At 41.0% G+C, this 22,509-nt stretch overlaps 1 protein-coding gene across 6 annotated transcripts in view; it reads right to left on the reverse strand.

Annotated features, from left to right (window-relative positions):
• GUCY1A2 (guanylate cyclase 1 soluble subunit alpha 2) overlaps nt 1-22,509 on the reverse strand; it is a 420,406-nt gene that overhangs the window by 378,068 nt on the left and 19,829 nt on the right. For all 6 annotated transcript variants that reach the window (XM_054241317.2, XM_035264420.3, XM_078339369.1 and 3 more), the window contains exons 2-3: nt 9,615-9,676; nt 1,625-1,746 (exon numbers count right to left, since the gene is read on the reverse strand). In XM_054241317.2, coding sequence (XP_054097292.2) covers nt 1,625-1,746; nt 9,615-9,676 — 184 coding nt within the window. The remainder of the gene's footprint in view (nt 1-1,624; nt 1,747-9,614; nt 9,677-22,509) is intronic.

Below are 22,509 nucleotides of genomic sequence, written 5' to 3' on the forward strand. Positions count from 1 at the left end.
CCACCCCTTGAAGTCACAATGCATTAAGAGAAATAGATGTTACTGAAAGCAGAGTCCCTGAAAATATAAAATCAGGAAACTGAACAGCTGTTGGGTAATGTCTCTTTTTTTTTTTTTTTTTTTTTTTTTTTTTGAGACGGAGTTTCGCTCTTGCTACCCAGGCTGGAGTGCAATGGCGCGATCTCGGCTCACGGCAACCTCCGCCTCCTGGGTTCAAGCAATTCTCCCACCTCAGCCTCCTGAGTAGCTGGGATTACAGGCACGCGCCACCATGCCCAGCTAATTTTTTGTATTTTTAGTAGAGACAGGGTTTCACCATAATGTCTCTTTTAATGTCATCCCTTATTTTCTCCAATCATAAGATTTACTTGGGCATGGTGACATTCCTGCAGTTATTCTAAGATTAAGGGGATGAATATTTGGCATCCTTCCAACCACCCATCACTGTCCTGTGTACCGTTACCTCAAACCACTAACATCTGCATGCCTCCCCTCACAAAAGGTATACATTTTCTTATTGCATGATTTTATGTTTACAAAAATTACTTAGGATGAAAATGTAGCCAACTGGCGGCTGGGTTTCCAGCCTGAATGTGAAAGAAGTCTACCTCTAGAAGTCAGGCATGTTTAGAAAAATCTGATAGACTCTTGGGTTGAGGTGACCTGGAAACTGTTTGTAGGAGAAACTCGTATGCCTCCAGGGAAATTACTTTAAAGGAAAAGAAAGAACAGGAAAACTGGTTTGCCTTATTCTCCATCACCTGAACCCAAAGAGAAGTGATTCTGCATTCTGTGTGAAGCAGTGCGCTAAGATGTGTTACTCCCCAGTAGCACCCTCCAGCATCCCATGGATTCCTGTCTGATAACAAAGAAAATGATTCCAAAAAGAACTTAAAGAGAGATTTCTCACTAGAAATATCTGTAAGACATTAGGGAAAAAATATTCCTCTTAGAATATTTTGCATGGAATACAATGTAGCTCTCACGCATGAAGAACTGCCGATAGTATGGTAGTACAGCTCAGTTAGTAGCTTAAGGACATGTGACTGGGTGCAAACTACAACAGTACCTTTTAGCCACGCTGAAGCATCCAAAAACAGCCCCTCTGTCGTAGCACAAATATCTCTAAGATGGACATTCCCCCAGCCCCAAGTAGGGCACAGAGACCTCAGCAGATGACCCCTTCAGTGACAAAGCCACAGAAAGGGACACTGGATTGTAGAGTGTTAAGAGTACCTGTGGGCTACCCTTATGCCCCAACCAGGATCTCCCAGAAATAACAGAGTATGACTGAGAGGGAAAAAAAAATCCTACAATTTCAGCTGAAAATACGCACCAAAGAAACATGGATTATAGAAAGCTAATATTATTAACATGTGAGTATCTGAAATTGTTTCTTTGGAATTTAAGTATTTTTATTTTGCTGTTTCTCCATCTCTAAGTAAATGGCATGCAATTTCCACTCAAACGTCTGCAGGAGAGTTAACATTCGTCACCTCACAAGGTCTGGGTCTCAACTTGCCATATTCTCCAAATCTCTCTTTGGTAGAAAATGAATCATTTACACCTCAACTTTCCCTCTCTTTCATTCTCTCTCAACCATATCAATATATAGTTACTATACCGAGTATATTCGCAGTACACTGAAGAATTCCTGAGATGTCTTCAATTTCTTCTTTGCTGGAGTGGTCTGCATAGCGGCATCTGTTAGAGATATTGTGGAAATTCTTTTCCGCATCCCTGTAACTAAGAAGAAAACAAAATTAGCATAAGGAGAAATTGTTGAAAGCATCTGTGAATGTAGCTCATAGACACACGCCCAAGCACGTGCAGTCTATGCTTTCGTCATAATCACACTTTAACGTAAATGAAACTTTGAGACATCATTCTGGCATAACCCACCATTCACATCAGCATTTGCAGTGTAGACCTGGAACTGGACGCAGGTGTTCACAAGCAAGCTAAGCGTGAAAAAAACAATACGGAGGAGAACAAAAAATATATCAGCTTTGTATAGCTAATGTGTCACTCTGTGAGCACTTCATCAGGGCTAGTGATCTGTTTCTGTAAGGAAGATCACAGAAGAGGAAAACGTAACAGTGTTAATTTGGTGTCCTGGCATTCAACAGTGTTGAAAGTAAATACACCATAACCTCTGTCACAGTCAAGAAGATGGCAGTATGGTAAATAGATAACATACACCTGGCAGAATTTGAGTCGTGGTCTTAAAATTTTCTATCTGTGAGATCTTGAGCAAGTAACCTAATCTCTGTTAGTCTAACTTTCCTCTTTCATAAAATGGAGGTGCCTCCTAGAGTTCTTGTGAGGACTGAATAGCACAATGTCCGCGTTTGTTGGATGCTGGCTGGGACTTTTTGAGTTGCCTCTGAATAAGAGCCAAGACGAAAAGGATGATGACAATAAAGGCCAAATCTTCCCACGTTCCAAAGGGGTAGTCAGGACCAGAGTTCTTCTTTAGGATTTAAGAGGAGACTAAACAGCTACCACCCCTGTCACCCTACCACCAGCTTACAGAAGCAAAGGAATAGAAAGACTTTAAAATCAAATCTTCAGAAGAGTGAGGAATTGACCTAGAAAGCAAGTGCCGTTGTACTTTTCCCCCTCCCCACCTAGAAAAGGAGAAAAGGGGAGTGTTCCCTGCAGAAGTCCGGTTGGTGAGGGGGGTCCATAGCTGGTAGAGGTTGGGGTTTGCCCATGTCATTCCCCAGTTAATGTCTGCAGAGGCAGTGGATTTCCTGACCGTACTCCCATGTCTGGCTGTTAAAAGGAAGAAGATACTGGAGAGAGTAATTGACAAAGGAAAGAAACAGAGCAAAATTGGGAGCAACCTAAAGACCTAGAAATTGGCAGGGCAAACATGTGAGTTTCCCATGGGTTATGGAAGAGAGAGTTGTCTGCTTGTCATGGTGCTCTTCCAATCTAGAGGCTGCCAGCCACGGACAGGGCTCCCATTAGCAAGACCACGAGAGTGCAGTCCATCGGTGCAGGAGCTGGGGCAGCCGACGCAATCAAGGCCGAACCCATGTATGCACCCTAGCTAGGGCATCACAGCCAGGAGAGGACTGCTACAACCCCAGTGGATGTAAAAAGGCTTCTGCCAGTTTCCGTTTCATTCATGCCTCACCCAACACATCAGAAGAGAAAGCAGCCGGAAAGGAATGGCCTGGAGAAGAGGAGGGAAAGCCCACATCATCCACTCTGTTCTGCATTCCAAGTCTCTTAGGCCAAGGCCCGATCCGGACAGAAAAGGGAACGTTAGAAACAGACCGGATATGAGGGTAAAAATTTAAACTGGTCTAGAGTAAACTTCCTAATTCTAGGAAGTACTTAGAAAATGGAGCAATCTAAGCTCCTATCAAAGGGAATTCATCCTAGCACGTTTGATGTGAGCGGAGAGAAAAGTAAAATGGTTTCCTGTTTGTACACCTCGTTGAGATTGGACTCCAATAAACCCGTTAGGAAAAATGCTTGCTGCGGTTTCCAGAATGCAGGAGGCACTCAGTAAGAGGTGGAACGGGGAGCACAGATGTTAGACACAGACAACCACGGTTTTTTTGTTTGTTTGTTTGTTTGTTTGTTTTTTTGAGACGGAGTTTCGCTCTTGTTACCCAGGCTGGAGTGCAATGGCGCGATCTCGGCTAACGGCAATCTCTGCCTCCTGGGTTCAGGCAATTCTCCTGCCTCAGCCTCCTGAGTAGCTGGGATTACAGGCACGCGCCACCATGCCCAGCTAATTTTTTGTATTTTTAGTAGAGACAGGGTTTCACCATGTTGACCAGAATGGTCTCGATCCCTGGACCTTGTGATCCACCCGCCTCGGCCTCCCAAAGTGCTGGGATTACAGGCATGAGCCACCACGCCCGGCCACACAGGGTTATTTTTAAATCAAGCTCCACCATTTTTATCAGAAGGACCTTTAAAAAGTATTTTTTTCTCTTAGCCACAACTTCCTCATCTGTAAAATGTGTTTAATATGGTAGTCTTATGCAATATGTTTAGGATTAAATAAAAGATGGAAAGTACCCAGGATATCTCCTCAAACATAGTAAACAAAGATATCAGCTTTTGTCTAATCTGTTTATCTTCAAAAAGATAGTTTTTTCATATTTAAAAGCTACAATAGTTTTAAATAAAGTAATTTAAGCCACAAAGCCTGATCATGAAAGGTTAAATAGTATCCTTGAAGCTTGTTTCCCAGAATAATCAGAATTTGCCCACTCTTAATTTCACTTCAAGTGTTCTATTGAAATTATTCTGGCTTAATTTCTCCTCAATTGTCAAAAGAAAAAGAGAACAGAAGGTTGGCTGTATAAAACAAACATAGGGCCCACATTGATAATTGGAGCAATAGAATTTAATTTTAGATGACTATAAGAATTGGTGTCCCAGACTAATATGAATTCGGCAACAGTCCTACCCATGAAATTAACACAACAATGCTTCTTCTGGCAAAAAAAAAAAATGGATACAATTAGTGGCATGATTCTCAGAAAGAGGATCACATCTCCCTTAACAGTTTACTGAAGAAATCTGTGCTTCATCTACCCTGCCACAGCAATTCATTTCTGTGAGCCTTAGACCAGCAGGAGTCATGTGGGATAAACATGAGTGAGAGCAGTCAGGTCAAGCCCTCTAGAGACAGAACTTTCAGTCTAAAGGAAAAAAAAGAAAAGAAAAGGGTGTTCGCTGTAAGAAGAAAACTGTAGCTAGAACATGAACTGGGCATGTTCAGCTCCCAATGCTAAACAAGAGATTCTAAACTTTAAAAGGTCCAAGGAAGACAAGAAAAGTTTGCAGCAGGAGGATAAATTGAAGACAATCCACAAAAGTTCAACTGCAAAAGAGTCATATACTAAGAGTAGTTCATAATAATTCAATTCATTGAGTGATGATCATCGTGTGTACCAGGTACTACACTAACTACTTTATGGGATTATATAACTTCATGCATTATTATCATTAAGATTTTATTTGAAACTCACCACAACCCTGTTGTTATTCCTGTTTTTAAAATGATAAAACTGAGGCTGAGGGATTTTAAGTAACCTGCCCAAGATTATTCAGTAGCAAAACCTGACTTTAAGTCTGGTAAGTCTCATATGTCTACTTACAAAACACAGTCTTTCCACAACCGACAAAGAGAAGAAAGGGCAGAAGATAACGGCAAGAATTATATCAGAAAAAAAGTACCACTACAAGCAGACATTCTTCCATCCTCAGTTTCTTATAATTTCTAAAGTGAATCCTGCCTGTCTCCTACTGGCCCCTTCTGCTTCTCACTAGTCTTTCCACCCCACATTAGCCAGAAAGCTAGTCCATTCCCCAGAAGTTTGAGGTAAAGAGCAACTAACATAAAGATGCACACTCAGTGACCCCTTACTCTTGGGTGGAGGACAGACAATGCTACAGGAAGAAGGATCTCTCCAAGTGAGCATGACTATGTAGAGTTTATATAGTAATCAAAATTTTCCACAAAGTCAACCTGACACAATTGGAGTCAGAGGTAGGTGATGGAGAGACACTTCAGACCAGTGGTCAGGGCAGGCTTTCCTGAAGAGAAGACACGTGAACAGAGACCTATATTTATAGAAAGAAAAAGGCATGCAAACATCTGGGGGAAAAGCATTACATAAAAATGAAATGGTACATGCAAAGGTCCTGAAGCAAGGCTGCTAAGTTGAGAAACCAACAGAAGGTTGAAATGGAGTGGAAAAGGGGAAGTGGAAAGAGGTAAAATTCGAGAGGTAGGCAGAGGCCAGATCGCAGAAAGAATTTAGACTTTATTCTACCATAATAAGCCATTGTATGGCTTAAAGCAGGAGGTTGAAAGTGTGATCCCTGGACCAGCAGCCTCAGCATTACCTGGGAACTTGTCAGAAATGCCAGTTTCCTGAGCCCCATCTAGACCTACAAAAAATCAGAACTTCCGGGAGCAGGGCCCAGTAATACGTGTTTTAGCAAGGCTGGAAGGTGATTCTGAAGCACATTAACATCTGAGAACCATTGGTTTCACGTAAGAAGGTGGCATGATCTAATTTTTTTAATCACTTAGCTGCGGTGAAAATACATATTGTCAGACAAAAGTAGAAACCAGAAAATGAGCCCAGAATGTCTCGGTGAGATGATGGTGATGACAGTGGAGACGAAGAGATTTATCACACTGCATGAATAAATTATTTTAGCACTCATTTCTCCAACTTGAATAATCTCTATGAATAAATAAATGAACAAGTGAATGGATAAATTAAGGAATAGAATAATGTTTAAAGATAAAGTGGATGAGGTACAGAGAGGCTATCTTACTCCCTCACAGGAAGCCCTATCAGCTACTCCCTCCCAATCCTTCTGCCTGTGACCCTTTGGAACAGATGCTCTCTGCGTTCAAGTCTCAGTCCTGGCAGACAAAAAAAAGCCTCAGAGTTTCTATGGGCAACCAGTATAAAATCCAAGGCACAGAACTGTACAATCCTGGAGCTCTGATAAATAAAACAGATTAAGGACAGAGTTTTAAAAGTAAAGAAAGGAGGGTCAGTGGTTAGAGGATAATTAAGAAATTATCTGTTGCCTGTTCTGCTTCAACACCTCAACACAAAGTATTTAAATGCTGAGTTATTTCAAGACAGCTTTAAGCAAGCCCCATTTCAGAGATTAGGAAAAGCATCTCCTTCCCACCCTTACCTCCCCAAAAATAACTAAAATAATGCTTGTCTGCACTTATTCTCAATTCTCAATAGAGGGTTTCCTAAATCCCTTTAACTGTAAGAAACACATTCTTTTTCACAATTAGAGATAAGAACATTTAAATTGTGTTTTCTTAAGAGTAACAACACAGAGTTGTAAATAATTTTTAGTCCAAGGGTGAATGGTATCAGCTGCTCCACTTATTTTGACCAAAAAGGGAGATAAAACATAGAAAGATGGAGTATGAAAGGCAAAAGAGGGAGTTTGACAGAAAAGTCATCAATGAGGAAAAAAAAGTAAAAGAGGAGAATACAGTCAAGAAAGGCAAACGTAACAGAATTGCTGCCAGCAGGTCCCCTTTGTCTTCATCAGCATGAGTGCAAATAAAGGCAGGGAGCAGTGGTACTTCAAGTCCCAGAAGCCAGTCAACACCCGAGCAAAATATGCTAATAGGCCCATTTGGATCAAGTCAGACAACAAGACTCCTCTTTATACTGGAGTCAAATTCTCTGTTTTCTTTATTCTGTGTCTGCACTAAACAGAACTAGGAAAAGACCATTAATGCAATGGACAAAGAATCACCACAGGCCATATCTGGGTTGCTTCTAGACATGGGGAGGGCTGAGGCAGGTACCGGGATAAAAGAGAACTCCCTCGCATTCTATCCATGGAGAAAAAATTGTTCTGATTATAGCAACATCGTGCGGTTAACTATTTCGGTCACATTAGAAGAGCGCCACTCCAATTTGCCTTAAAGACAGCCTTTGGTTCATAAATGAGAATATTTCCTCAAATTATTATTTTATTTCAAAACAGAGCATTCATAACCCCAGAAAACAGAGTTTGACGATGGATATTGTCATAAAAATATTAACAACAACAATAATAGACGAAGAGCAAACAGGTATGTAGTAGTCATCGCATACAAGAACTGTTTTAGGTATACTAACTAATTTAATTCAAACACCATACTTTGAAAGCAGCAAATTCAATGAGAGTGATTACGTTTTATTTTAGAACGTGTGGAGAAAGACAAGTTTGATGTTCTTTATCTTCATGAGGATAAACCATTTAAAATCACTAATGGCCTCAAAACTAAAAGCCGTCTCAGGAGTTTAAATATGTTTTTCCTAGAACTGCACTCTTGAGGGTTAGTATGACAGTCTCAAAGCAATCCTCTTCGAAACGACAATCACCATAATCATCAAGCACGTGGAGTACATGCGTTGTGCTAGTTACAGATATTATTTTTCTATTAAATTTTCTGTCCTTCTGTTCTGGAAAAAAAAAAAAAAACCACGACACCCTCATAGCCAAAATGATGTTCTTGATCCCTATGGCAATGACTGCCAGCCATAAATGTTAAGTGATCCCGACAGCGCCTCAGGAAGTACCACAGTTCGAATCTTCACTTCTCAAAAGTTCTTAAAATCTTACAGAGATAAATCACTGTGACATATAAAGAATACTAACAAGGTAAATTAAAAATACATTGCCTCTAATGTCAATAAATTTAATCTAAAAGCTAGATTGCATGAGTAAGTAAATGTAGGCTTTTGTATTTGCCAGTTGCTTTCTGCCATAGCCAATTAGATGTATACCTCATGCTCATTTGGAGCTTTCTGTTTACAAAATGCTTTCATTGAAATTATCTCATCTAACCATGACATCGAATCTTTACTTAGTTATGATCATCATGTTTCACGAAAGAGATGAAGTTACTTAGTAAAAGATCTACGTGCTAGCGAGGCTTTGAAGTCCTGTTTTTGACCTCAAGTATTTTTTTTTCTTTTTTTTTTTTTTTTGAGACGGAGTTTCGCTCTTGTTACCCAGGCTGGAGTGCAATGGCGCGATCTCGGCTCACCGCAACCTCTGCCCCCTGGGTTCAGGCAATTCTCCTGCCTCAGCCTCCTGAGTAGCTGGGATTACAGGCACGCACCACCATGCCCAGCTAATTTTTTGTATTTTTAGTAGAGACGGGATTTCACCATGTTGACCAGGATGGTCTCGATCTCTTGACCTCATGAGCCACCTGCCTCAGCCTCCCAAAGTGCTGGGATTATAGGCTTGAGCCACCGCGTCCGGCCTGACCTCAAGTATTCTTACTTTGCACTACATCACAATCACTTCGAGAAACAGGAGATAATAAAGCAAACTATGTAGCACATGACTGTCAGTAAACCAATTCCTCTCACGAAGCTGTGTTAAGATTGTAGTGATTTTTATCTACTTAAGGATTTTGAAATCCCATTCAAAGCATCTGGGTTGGTACCAATAAACCTTACCACCTTAGTAAGGCATAATTATAAGATTCAACATCAGAATAAGAGAATAAGAACATGAGAAGATGGGCCAGGCGTGGTGGCTCACACCTGTAACCCCAGCACTTTGGGAAGCCTAGGCGGATGGATCACGAGGAGGTCAAGAGATCGAGACCATCCTGGTCAACATGGTGAAAGCCCGTCTCTACTAAAGATACAAAAAATTAGCTGGGCACGGTGGTGCATGCCTGTAATCCCAGCTACTGAAGAGGCTGAGGCAGGAGAATTGCCTGAACCCAGGAGGCAGAGGTTGCGGTGAGCCGAGATCACGCCATTGCACTCCAGCCTGGGTACCAAGAGCAAAACTCTGTCTCAAAAAAAAAAAAAAAAAAAAAACTTGAGAAGACTAAGAAAAAAAGGAAAAGCAATACCAAAAAGGAACTTCATTTAAAAGAATTAAGCACAAATAAGCCAAAGGAAATCACTCCAAGGGACCCCCCAAGAAGCCTTCACCCCCACCCCCACTATAAGAACATAACCACTATAAAATAAGGTTGACTGGGATAGCAGAAAATCACACGCTCAGCAGCTATGTTTGAGTAATTACCTTTAATTTGCTCCCAATAATAACTGAAATCAATTTTTACTTACCCAATAACTTGATGTTCATAATACTGCAGTGTCCTCTTGAGAGTTTGCTGTATCGTCTGAGGCTAAAGAATAATAATAATAAAAACATATTATCAGTACCATTCCCATCGTGAGCATCATAGGCAGATAGGTGAAGCTTTTACTGATCTCGAGAGTTTTCCTTCTACAATATTCACCCATTCTGCATCATGCTGTGTATTTTCCCCACAGAAACCAGTATGAGGCACCGAGCAACTACCCAGAACTGCCCAATTTCAAGTATAATAGTACTTCCTAGCAATGTCTTCTTCAATTCTTTTGTACCAGCTATTAAGTTCAATAAAATACTCACTGGCTGCCTCAGTAAACCCAGGCCTTTGGGGTGGTGGGGAGGGTGCCCTGCGGAAACATGAGTCATGGTTTCCTTTCTAGTATATGTAATCTGCATGAGGTCATGACCAGCTGAAATGAAATGGCACGTCTTAATATTTTTTTCTGCGTTTTAACAAGGCTTTCAAGGATGGTCTAGCAAGCAGTGACAAACTGAGTTGAATAATCAACTTTATAATAAAAGATTTTTTTTTTTTTTTGAGATGGAGTTTCGCTCTTGTTACCCAGGCTGGAGTGCAATGGCGCAATCTTGGCTCACCGCAACCTCCGCCTCCTGGGTTCAGGCAATTCTCCTGCCTCGGCCTCCTGAGTAGCTGGGATTACAGGCATGCACCACCATGCCCAGCTAATTTTTTGTATTTTTAGTAGAGACGGGGTTTCACCATGTTGACCAGGATGGTCTCAATCTCTTGACCTTGTGATCCACCTGCCTCAGCCTCCCAAAGTGCTGGGATTATAGGCTTGAGCCACCACGCCCGGCCAATAAGAGATATTTTTAAGCTTAAATGATTTTTTTTTTCCTGTTCTTCATCTGAGGAGACTAATAAAAAGGCAGAATAGGATAGGAAGCAGGTGATCCAGGGCCCCACAGACGTGATTCAACCAGCATGCGGCCTGACTTCCTCCATGTCCCAAGAGAATTCAAGCAAAGTTTCTTTCTGGAGCATACTGAATGGGCCACAAGTGCTTCAAGCAAAAAAAAAAAAAAAAAAAACAGTGAGGTCTGCAACAAATATCTAAGCAGCTCATGACCAAATTTCATAATCTCTCCATGATGGCTCATGGATTAAGAACAGAGGTTCTCAATCCCAGATCAGGAAATTAGGCAAAAAGACAGCTTGGAGTTTCAGACTTAGAGAGCCATCAGTGGGACACCAAGATGCTGGAACCTTGATTTTATTAGGAAGTTATGATAAGAAGAACCAAGTTCTCAGTAGCAAGAGAGTGAATGTTTTAAGTAACAAAAACCTGTACTCAATCAAACAGGAAAAATGCAGTCAAGGCCTCATCAAAACACTGATCCATTACAGCCAAGGATGAATTCTAGAGGAATATAAATGTAATACAAACCCTTCAAAATGAGAAGCAGTATGGCAGCTTGGCAATCTCGTGGGCTACTGCTAATTAACTGCACAAACCTACTACTACCTCTAAAAGGTAATCTGCAGAAAAGGTCTAGTATGCTGCTGTTACGTAAAAAGCTATTAATAAACATCAATTTCCAAACACCAATCCTTTGAAGTAGCTTTCTTATAATGTATCATCTAAAGGAGACCCCAGGGGCCACACACAGTGGCTGACACCTGTAATCCTAGCACTTTGGGAGGCTGAGGCAGGAGGATCATTTGAGGTCAGGAGTTTGAGACCACACTGATCAACATGGTGAAACCCTGCCTCTCTAAAAACATCAAAAACTAGCCAGGCATGGTGGTACACGCCTGTAGTTCCAGCTGCTTGGGAGGCTGAGACATGAGAATTGCTTGAACCCAGGAGGCAGCGGTTGCAGTGAGCCCAGATCATGCCACTACAGCACTCCAGCCTTGGTGACATAGTGAGACTCTAAGAAAAAAAAAGGAGACCCCAAAGATCTATGTCAAATCTCACGTGGACCCATTCCTTGTCCATCTCTTTATAAGAATGTCCAAGACACATGTAACACTCTCCCTAACTAACACTTCGAATCTTTAACACCCTCCTTGGTAGGCAATGGTTAAAATGAGAGGAAAGTGAGCTTAAATTGAATCAGTGGCATCCACTGAGATCTCCTCTACACTAGCAGGTAGGAGAACCCTTTCACCACACAAACCTAAGGCCTCAGATACCTACTGCACATTAGCCAAGCCAATTCACAAATTACTTGTAGGAGCAATCAGCTCCTGAGCGTCTGAAGGAAGAGGTAGAGCAACTTGTTTCAGCAGCTGCTTTTCAATGATACCAGGCCTCGGACTGGCACAGATGTTTCTACTCATCCAAACAGACTCAAAGCAGCGTAAATGGTATGCACCTAAGAAAGAAAAATTATTCCTGAACCAAGAGGCAGGGGAATGGTTGAGAAATTCTAAAGAGAATGAATCAGATACAGGGATCCAAGTGCACACAGAAAGCATTCTTTAACAACCCAATCCATGAGCAATCTAAACTCAATCATTCTCAGTCACTAGCCCAGTACTCCTTGGATCTGGGTCTCCTGCACGGGCTCGGCAGTTCCTAAGCTAAGCTAACTTTCCCCTTGGTGAGAAGCTCAAAGAGCAGTGGATATCCACAGACGGATTATCTTTCCAATAACCTCTGGTCACAAATGGAACACAAAGCAGGAACTCGAGTGTACAGGGCTAGTTAGACCAGAATTACCTCATTTGTTTAAAAAAAAAAAAAAAAAGGACATTTTTTTCCCTGTGCCAGGAATTTCCCAGTCATTAAAAAGCACATATTTGTGAAAGGAGTTAAGCCTTTTAAAGAGCTGGCCTTTTTCTTGTGTGAAGCAATTACTTCCACTCCCAGCAGGAGTTAAATTTATAGTTTCCAAATACATTAAAAGGAAAAGTTCTCTGAGCACATCCAACAAAGCTTCAGGTTGATAAAGCATTTATGCACTTCCTATTTCTTGCCAAAGTGGGTAGGCACATTCTAATTGTCTAAACCACAGGCATAGAGGCTGACTGCACAGCATCTCCTAATCTTTAGCAAGCCATCGCTGACTTCAACACAGCCCCGGCCCCTCCGAATATCTTATCACCATAAATTCATTCCAGTTTTCAGAGTTTGTCTGAGGGCCTCAACCCATGGCCTCAGCAGTGAGACACAAATTCACATCATCTCAGCCTCTCTAACCTAAGGAAAAAGCATGAAGTAAAGACCCACAAATGGGCCAAAACCTTTCATCAGATGACTTCCGCCTAAAGGGTGGTAAGGTCCAGCTCTCAATCAAATTTTATTAAGTGCCCATGTACACCAGTGATGCTCTAAGGAAAAAAAAAAAAAAAAAAAGGAGACCCCAGATGTCCGTGTCAAATTTCACCTGGACCCCCTCCATGTCCCTCTTTACATGAATGTCCAAGACAGATGTGACATTCTCCCTACCTAACACTCTTCGAATCTTTCACCTCCTCCTCGGCAGGCAATGGCCAGTGATGCAAGTCACTGTCCATCAGTAGGAACAAGGGCTTTGAAGACATGCGAACTCTATCCTCTTCTTTAAGAATGCAGCTCTGTAACTGTCTCCTACTTAAGAGAACCATCCAACATGATACAGGCCAAGATCCTACTCCTTTTGTGCATCTGCCCTTTTCTGCAAGAAGGAATTTGGAAAGATGATTTAGAAAGGAGGCTCTAAAGTCAAACCGAATTCAAAAGCAAGTTCTGAGACTCACCAGCTAGATGACCTCGGGTCATTTACTTAAGATCTTCTGAAATAAGATTCCTTATGTGTACCTTATTTTTTTAAATTTAATTACCTTTTAAATTTTTTTTATTTTTTATTTTACTTTATGTTCTGGGTTATATGTGCAGAACATGCAGGTTATATATGTGTACCTTATCTTTATGGGAATACACTGAAATAATTAGAGCAACATCTCTGACACATAGTAGGTGTAATAAATGAGAGGTATGGCTATGCTAAGCTGAAAAATATGGTTTCTACCCACAAGAGTCTCATAATCTAGTGGATGAGCATAGATTTCAATCAGAAGACTCATCCCACAGGTACAATGTTTCAAGATCTTCATCACCTAAAAAAAAGAAACAATAAAGCTACCAATATGAGATGTTGACACTAGTTCCAGTGAACAGAGAAAAATTCAGAAAAATGGCAGCCGGATTTACAAATATTTCCAATGAAACATTAAGATCAGTTGAGAGAGACAGTGATACGAGCAGAATTCTCAAAATTAAGACTGAGAATAGTACTAAAGCCAGGCCCGCCAGTTAGTGGGAAGGACGTTGAAACACCATAGCTAAGGTGAAACCCCCAAGTATTTACAACTACTAAGAAACAACCCACGAACTTCCTTTCTTGTACACAAAGAATGTGCAACAGGAGAGCTGAGTGGTCTAATAATTTTATAGTCCTATGCTGGAGGATCAAAGAGACAAGGTGGAAAAGGAGAAGATCCACTGTTCCTACTATCATAAAAAGAAAGTCAACAAGTCTCTAATTTTTCTCTCCTTTTTCAAACTAAGATATAGATAGTGGCCTCCTAGTGTCCCAACTTAACACAAAGCAGCAATGGAGAGGAAGCCAGCTGGAAAGGGGAAGCAGCCATCGGTGTCCTGCACACATGTTTTCTGGGGTTCAAACAGAAGGTACTATGGCAGCAAAAAGCCATCTTCATCTCTAGTCTCAATAACAGCTTCAGTATACTTGACCAGCAGTGACTGACCCCCCGCCAGACCAAATGTTATGCTCATGAAAGGTCATGAGATCCGAACAGCCAACCACAAAACAGTCCCAAAAGAGCCAGAGACATGATCCCTGAAGAGTGGGAGGAAGCCGTCCCCAGCAGCTGGCCCTGCAGGCTCAGACAGTCCCGCTGAGTCTCCCACACAGTCCCTCCTCTGGATATCCGCGCCATATGGTGCGAGAATCAGGAAGGAGGCACAGAGTAAAGGGGTGTGTGTGTGTGTGTGTGTGTGTGTGTGTGTGTCCGCGCGCGCGCACACGCGTGCACGCAGTGTGAAACACAGTTGTCATTGCACAAAATACACGTTCATCTCAATTTTACAGAAGTGAAGAAGCTGCGGCTCAGGGAGGTTGAGTGCCACAAGATCACACACCTAGTAAGTAAGTAAGTCACAGCAACCAAGACTGACTTCAAAGTGTGTCCTCTTGCACTAGATGCCTTTGAGGCTCCCTCCCCACCTTTCACACTCTGCAAGTCTCACGCGCGCGCACACACACACACAATTTAAACATAATTAAACTTCACATTTCTACTTAGTGATATATACTCACAAGATACAAACTAAAGAGAAACAGCAGGTTTGCCTTTAAAGAAACATCCATAAAGAACCGTATTATTTTGGTTTTTGTTTTTTGGTTTTTTTTTTTTTTTTTTTGATGGACTGTTGCTCTGTCGTCCAAGCTATGGTGCTGTGGCAACCTCTGCCTCCCAGGATCAAGAAGTTCTCATGCCTCAGCCTCCTGAGGAGCTGGAATTACAGGTGCACACCAGTATGCCAGCTAATTTTTTTTTTTTTTTTGTATTTTTAGTAGAGATGGGGGTTTCACCATGTTGTCCAGGTCTCGAAGTCAAGTGATTCACCCACCACAGCCTCCCAAAATGCTGGGATTTCAGGCATGAGCCACCATGCCTGCCAATTACTTTGTTTATTCAAATATGACAAAAATGTCTATCAAGGTCAGAAACTAAATGGTATAGGTATATATTTAATCAATACTGCTCTAAGCCAATGGTTTTATATTCTGCCTCACATTAAAATCATTTGGGAATCTTTATAAAAAAAAATACCAGCCAGGCACGGTGGCTCAAGCCTGTAATCCCAGCACTTTGGGAGGCCGAGGCGGGTGGATCTCGAGGTCAAGAGATCGAGACCATCCTGGACAACATGGTGAAACCCCGTCTCTACTAAAAATACAAAAAAAAATTAGCTGGGCATGGTGCCTGTAATCCCAGCTACTCAGGAGGCTGAGGCAGGAGAATTGCCTGAACCCAGGAGGCGGAGGTTGCGGTGAGCCGAGATCGCGCCATTGCACTCCAGCCTGGGTAACAAGAGCGAAACTCCGTCTCAAAAAAAAGAAAAAAATACCGAGGTCTGAGTACCACCCCCAAAAGTTTCCAATTGAACTGGTCTAGGGGAACCCAGTTGCTTCCAATGTGTAGTGAGGGTTGAAACCTTTCACTTAAGGTACAAGCATGATAAACAAGACAAAAACACTGTGAACCTTATCTTTATTAGCCGGCATTAATGAGAATAGTCTCAATTCAAATATCAAGAGAAGTAAGCTTCTGAGATGGCTATTCACTGCCTAATTCAAACATAGTCCCTTTCATTAGCTGTCACTAACGGCTCATAATCACATACGACTATGTTAGGTAGACAAAGAGCTGTACTGCTTGAAGCATAAATACAAAATATTTTCATAAACTTCACAGTAACTCGCTCCCGCGCAAGTCAGTCAACATTTAGTTTTGGGCTAACGTGCACGTAAAAATGCAGCAGCTGCTGTGATTGCGGTGCTGTACACCCGCCACTGCTTTAAGCCCACTATGTCTATGAACTCCTTTGATTTTCACACCACAAGAGGCAAGTGTTATTATTTTTCGCGTTTTATGGATGAGAGTACTGAGACACAAAATTTAAGTTGGCCTGTTTCACACAGATAAAAAGGAGCAAAGCCAGGATTGAAACCCGGGAAACATGGCTCCCGAGTCTAAGCATGTAGCCCTCAACCTTTACTGCACACAATATTTAATACTCTTTATTTGGTTGAGCACTTTACAGTTCATATTTTTAATATATATTATCCTAATTGCTCCTTGCACCACTCCCGGGAAATAATCAAGCTGGTGTTATCACTGAAGAAGAACCTGATTTAGAGAGATTAGGTAATCTGTTCACCATCACATGACTGAAAAGTAAAGAAACGCTCTTGTACAAAAAGAACATGTCTTCTCTTAGGAAACTGTCTTAAGAAAGTAGTTTTTAATGTTACATAAAATTGGGAAATCATATGCATTCAAAGTAATTGTTTTTTGCTTGGGAACACACAACATTCTTTAAACTAAAGTTGTATCAACAAGAAAGCCCATAAGCAAAATCAGAAATTAAATATTACTAAAAACTTTATTTTAAATTAAATTTTATCTTAAATGATTCCACTTCCCCTTTCTTAGCTTTGTCACTCTAGGTCACCTCTTCCCCACCCTCTGGGCACCCAGAATCTCTGTGTTCCTTTCTGCTAGGCCAGATCCTCACCACCCGAATCTAAACTCTTACAGCAAGTAACCAAAAGCCATTCTTTGAATATTCCCTTTCTTTCTCTCATCAAAATTTCAAATCCCCTTACTACCTTGTTCTAAGATGATGCTCAAGAGGAATCCTAACTCCATTCTCTGAAAACCTCAAGGCTGAATCCTTGCTAGGTTAGATGATTGTGTGAATGAGCTGCTCTACAGTATAGAAGATGGCCTGAATCTTTAAGAGTTTAATTTTGGTTAACAGGGTTGTCAGGGAAGACAAATTGTGGGAACAAGGAACCTTCTCATCATCCTCCAGGTCACAAAGTAGAGATCACCACCTTATCCACAATATGAAAACATGTTTCTTAGGATACCCTATGCCAAATTCCATAACTTAATCAGAATTACAATCCTAGATATCCTTTCTTTGTAGGTAGGCCTGTAGACACCAATGGATCAAATTATATGACTGACTTTATTACTAAAACTAATCCAAATAACAGCATTTCAAACAACCAGTTTGCTTCTGAAGGAGAGGTAATTGTGTAGTCATCAATCTTGCTAAATATCCAGATATAATGTGTACTTTCCCAGCCTCTGATTAAACTTACTACATATAAACCAAAAAAAAAAAAAAAGACTGCAAATTAAATATAGAACTTTGAGTCAGGACCTCTATATTACAAATCCAGCTGTGCTACTGACTTTTTTTTTTTTTTTTAAATAAAATTAGCCAAAATCTCTTCACCTAAAAGAAATCTTAGGGGGGAAATGCCTCCATTTTCCAATCTGAAAAACACATGTAAGAAGTATGGGCCAGGCACTGTGGCTCAAGCCTATAATTCCAGCACTTTGGGAGGCCGAGGCAGGTGGTTCACGAGGTCGAGAGATCGAGACCAACCTGGTCTACATGGTGAAACCCCGTCTCTACTAAAAACACAAAAATTAGCTGGGCATGGTGGCACGTGCCTGTAATCCCAGCTGCTCAGGAGGCTGAGGCAGGAGAATTGCCTGAACCCAGGAGGCGGAGGTTGTGGTGAGCCGAGATCGCGCCATTGCACTCCAGCCTGGATAACAAGAGCGAAACTCCGTCTCAAAAAAAAAAAAAAAAAAAAAAAAAGCAGTATGTAGTTCTCAGGGTTATTTTCAAGTACAGCACTGCAAAGTTTAAGCACTCATAAATACAGAGTTGGAACATACTGGCAATTAAACAACCCTTTCTGGGTAACCATAACCATACTTTTTCGAAGGTTAGTAGCTTCTTAGGAAGGTAGGAATGCCATTTCAAGTGACCTACACCACTAATTTGCTTAACAAAACTAGTAGTTCAGACAACTAGTTACAAAATGAAAAAATTCTAGGTATGCTAAAAGAAAAAATAAAAAGCTAGATATGAACAGTATGGTTTTTCTGTCCATACTGATTTAATATCTGCATAATTTTTTCCAGTCTTCATTTTATTCTCCTTGTGAACACAGGTATATATCTGCATGACCTCATTAGAGCTTGGGGTGAAGGCTGACATTATGCTAATTGGCTCAGTTGGAGATCCAAACTAATAACCTTTGCCTTATTAGAAGTGTGCTCTAATAGCAAAGCACAGTGGTTATCATCATAATTATTGGTTGTAACTGATTATACTTAACATATAATCAATATGGTAATTAAGTTTTTTCTATACAAAATGTATGTTTGCTTTCCAAGTATTTTCCCCTTCTTTACTTCACTTTAATGCCTTTCAAAACTAGCCATTGATTTTTTAATTTGATATACAACCTAATACCATCAATACTAATTTAAGCTGAAAACATACATTCCCTAAAGTATGAGTTATTCATTTAGTCCTTCGCCTGCCTTCAGGCAAGAACACACTTAAGTCATCCAAGACTGTCTGATGTTTTCAAAGAACTCCAGAGAGTAACACCACCACCTTCGGTTTGCATAACACATTATGGTTTTTACAAATCACTTTTTTTTCCATCCTATTAGGTACTCACAGTATCACAAGTCTCAGATTTAATTATCCACATTTTACAGATGAAAAAACTGAGCATCAGAGAGGTTAAAGTGTTTTGCCTCAGCTATAGAACTGGAAAGGAACACCATCAAGACCAGGACGTGGGTGTCCTGTGCTCTATCACAAGCTGCTTCCTCCATCGGTAATTTAGTTCACCTTGGTGACCATTAGGAAATACTTCCATGTATCTAAATGACATTCCTTATTTCCTTTTATTTTGTCTTTGATGGAATGAAAATGAGATTGTTGTTTTCCCAAAACTGTACACAGTGTCACTATTACTTAAATCATTTTAGTATGCTCATTAAATTCTTAATAGTGAAATTTTAGGAGATATTAATACATGCTTCACTGGTCACCATCCTGGCCAGTTTGGCTCAGTCTGAATGAAAATACTGATAAGACGAGAGGGCACTGCCTCTAGACATTTTCGCAGGAAAATGGATCGTAGTATAGCAAAAGCATTTGGAGACATCACCCCCGTCTTAAGCCCTAACCCAAACAAAGCTTCACAGATGGCACAGGGCTGATTCAGTCTTCAAAGTGTAAAAAGGGGAGGTTTTCTGGGTTAAACACTGTCATAGCAACTGGCAACATGCTGAGTGCAACACTGGGCCCTACATGTCACATGCATCCAGTCATTTGATCTTCAAAATAATCCTACAGCAGAGTTAGAAGTATTACCCCAGTGTGATGAAATGTGAAAAACTGAAACCCAGAGAAGTTTAAAAAACTTGCCCAAAGTCACTTAGGTAGTAAGTGTCTGAGTCAGAATACAATCTAGGTCTGACTACCTCCCAAACCTCCAATCCCTTAACCTGCCCCTCTAAGAAGCTAAAATACATCGTTCTATCTTCACCAACAGCAGAGAAGATTACAGTTGAAAGGGATTCACTCCAGACTAGCCTGAGTGATTTGGAATACAGGATTTATTTTTCTGAATCTCAAATTAATTTTTATATAATAGGAAAATTCCTAGATAACCATTTCTCAGGGCTGTTGAAAGATCAAAATGAAATAAAACTATAAAGCATTGCACAAAGATGTGTTCTGTGATGATTCAACTCAATGTACCAATCTCTTGATCATGAAGCAGTCAAAAAATTGCTAAATTGAACGAAACTGACCATGTGTAACATCTAGGACCGCTGCCAGGCATGCCTTACAGCCCAAAGCTGCCAATTAGTAAATGCTGCAAAGTTAATTAGCGACTTTTCAGCTCACAGATAACCTACCAGATAGCAATGGATCTCATGTGAGGAAATCATTTCTAGTCTTTTAGGCATCTTCGTGACTTCAGTTTGAGTATTTCCAAAGAATTCTCTATTGTGTCCAGTACTTGGGAGTTTCAGTGAGGTATTCCCCAACAAGAGTTTGAGAATAAGGAAAATAATATTTCCATCTGACAGTAAAATTGTAAAATTAACATATAGAACAAAGAGATATGTTGTCAACCCTAAATGCACTAACTTGAACAGTAATTTGTAAACCAGTGGCAGAGAATTAGCTCCAGTCACGCGCCAGGGTTTCGCTCCAGGCAAAGGAGGCCACTGAACAATATAAGCAACGTATCTAAAGGTGACCAACGGGGAGGATACGGGGGGAAGTGGTAAAAATAGAGACAGCAACCCATAGGAAAGAGAAAGGTAGGGAAATTGTTTAGGAAACATTATATCCTGCCGGGCGTGGTGGCTCACGCCTGTAATCCCAGCACTTTGCGAGGCCGAGGAGGGTGGATCACGAGGTCAAGTGATCGAGACCATCCTGGTCAACATGGTGAAACCCCGTCACTACTAAAAATAAAAAAAAATAAAAAATAAAAAAAAATTAGCTGGGCATGGTGGCGCGTGCCTGTAATCCCAGCTACTCAGGAGGCTGAGGCAGGAGAATTGCCTGAACCCAGAAGGCAGAGGTTGCGGTGAGCCGAGATCGCGCGCCATTGCACTCCAGCCTGGGTAACAACAGCAAAACTCCGTCTCAAAAAAAAAGAAACATTATATCCAATACTGTTCAGGAGCATATGGGCCCTCTGTCACATTGAGAAAGATTATTCCCAAAGTAAGAAAAATTCTTCAACCATCTTAACTAAAAATGAGTCTTATGAATGGCCTTGAATGTCATTTCCCACTGGCAAGGCCTTCCCTACAGATGGAAAGCTCCTTAAACTGGATTAAAGAACTTGGTATGAAATTAATTTTGCTTTACTCTAAATGGATTAAAGCAAACTTCTAATTATGATTTGGTTCCTCACATAGCCTCATCAGGTAAGAAATGTGTTGATCATTAAGATTTTGAGTAATGAGACACGTTTCATAGTTACTGCCCCTTGTAAATAAGTAAATCATCATTCACGTGCCATGAGCATTTTGTTTGGCCAGTCAGTGGCTAAGAGTCTGCTTGGTTCAGGACACTGACAAGAACATGTCCTTGGACTTTAAAAGTCTCAGATGCTGAGACATGCAGACATCTTCAAAATACTCCTCAGGGTGGGTCCTGCCTGGCTCTACTGCTTCCACCTCTATTGAAAGAAAAATCTCAGTAAGGGTCTGAATGGAATTGGATCTGGTGTTGACTATAATCTGATGCTCCAAACGGATATAAACGTGCTTACGAGGCAGATGTCTGGCAGATGATGACTGCCACATCATCAGTGTCTGTGATGCACTAGATTCCTAAGTTAGAGACACAGAATAATCACAGTTTTTCTGGAAAAAAAAAGCATGCAGGCAGAAGATTAATACCGCATAACATACAAAGTCTTTTTTAGCTTAACTCTACACTATCTGAACATGTTTTTTACCTAGTTATCACTCTATTATATAACTATTTTATTGCTTCCTCATTCCTTCTAATAAATCAATTATGCCAAGACACATGGAGATATTGATATGCATAGTTTATATACAACATATAGAAATATATACTTTCAGGCATGTAACTCTTTATCTGATAATCAAGACTTCCTTCATATTCAGAAATCAAACATCAAGTAATGCCACTCTTCTTCCAGCACTTTGCAGCGTACAGTGAGCTGTTGGCAGTGTCGGTGGCTTTTGTCACTTTGCTCACAGCTGCCTCGTCCACAGAAGGCTGGAGCATGCAAACACGACAGTGGACAAGCAAACTAGGTCAGCCTAGAGGCAGAGTCCTGAGGAAGAAAGAGCCCTTCGTCGTTTCTAACACAGGCCTATGTTGTGTAAACTCAGCGCATCGTCTGAAACTAAACAGCTGATAAGAGGAGTAAGGCCCAAGGAAATGGCTACCAGCCACGCCTTAGCAGGTCATCAAAGTAGAGCCATAGGGGAGGCAACATAGGGAGCTCACCCTGAACGATACTGTATATTAAGGGTAGAACTATTTGTGGCTATCCTGAGAAATAATAGCGTGGTAGAAAGAGCTTAGGTTTGACATAGGAGAACCTGGAACTAAAATGCTGGTGGTTACAGCTTTCGGCCTTGGTTTCCTCACCCTTACGTTGGCCCTAACAAGAATCCTTGTCCTGCCTACCTCATATCCTTCCTGTGAATCAAAATGGGTGACTCAAAATGGGATAATGCATGTGAAATGTATGTATGTGAAAAACATG

Source organism: Callithrix jacchus, chromosome 10, assembly GCF_049354715.1.
Source record: "Callithrix jacchus isolate 240 chromosome 10, calJac240_pri, whole genome shotgun sequence".
Lineage (NCBI taxonomy): Eukaryota > Metazoa > Chordata > Mammalia > Primates > Cebidae > Callithrix > Callithrix jacchus.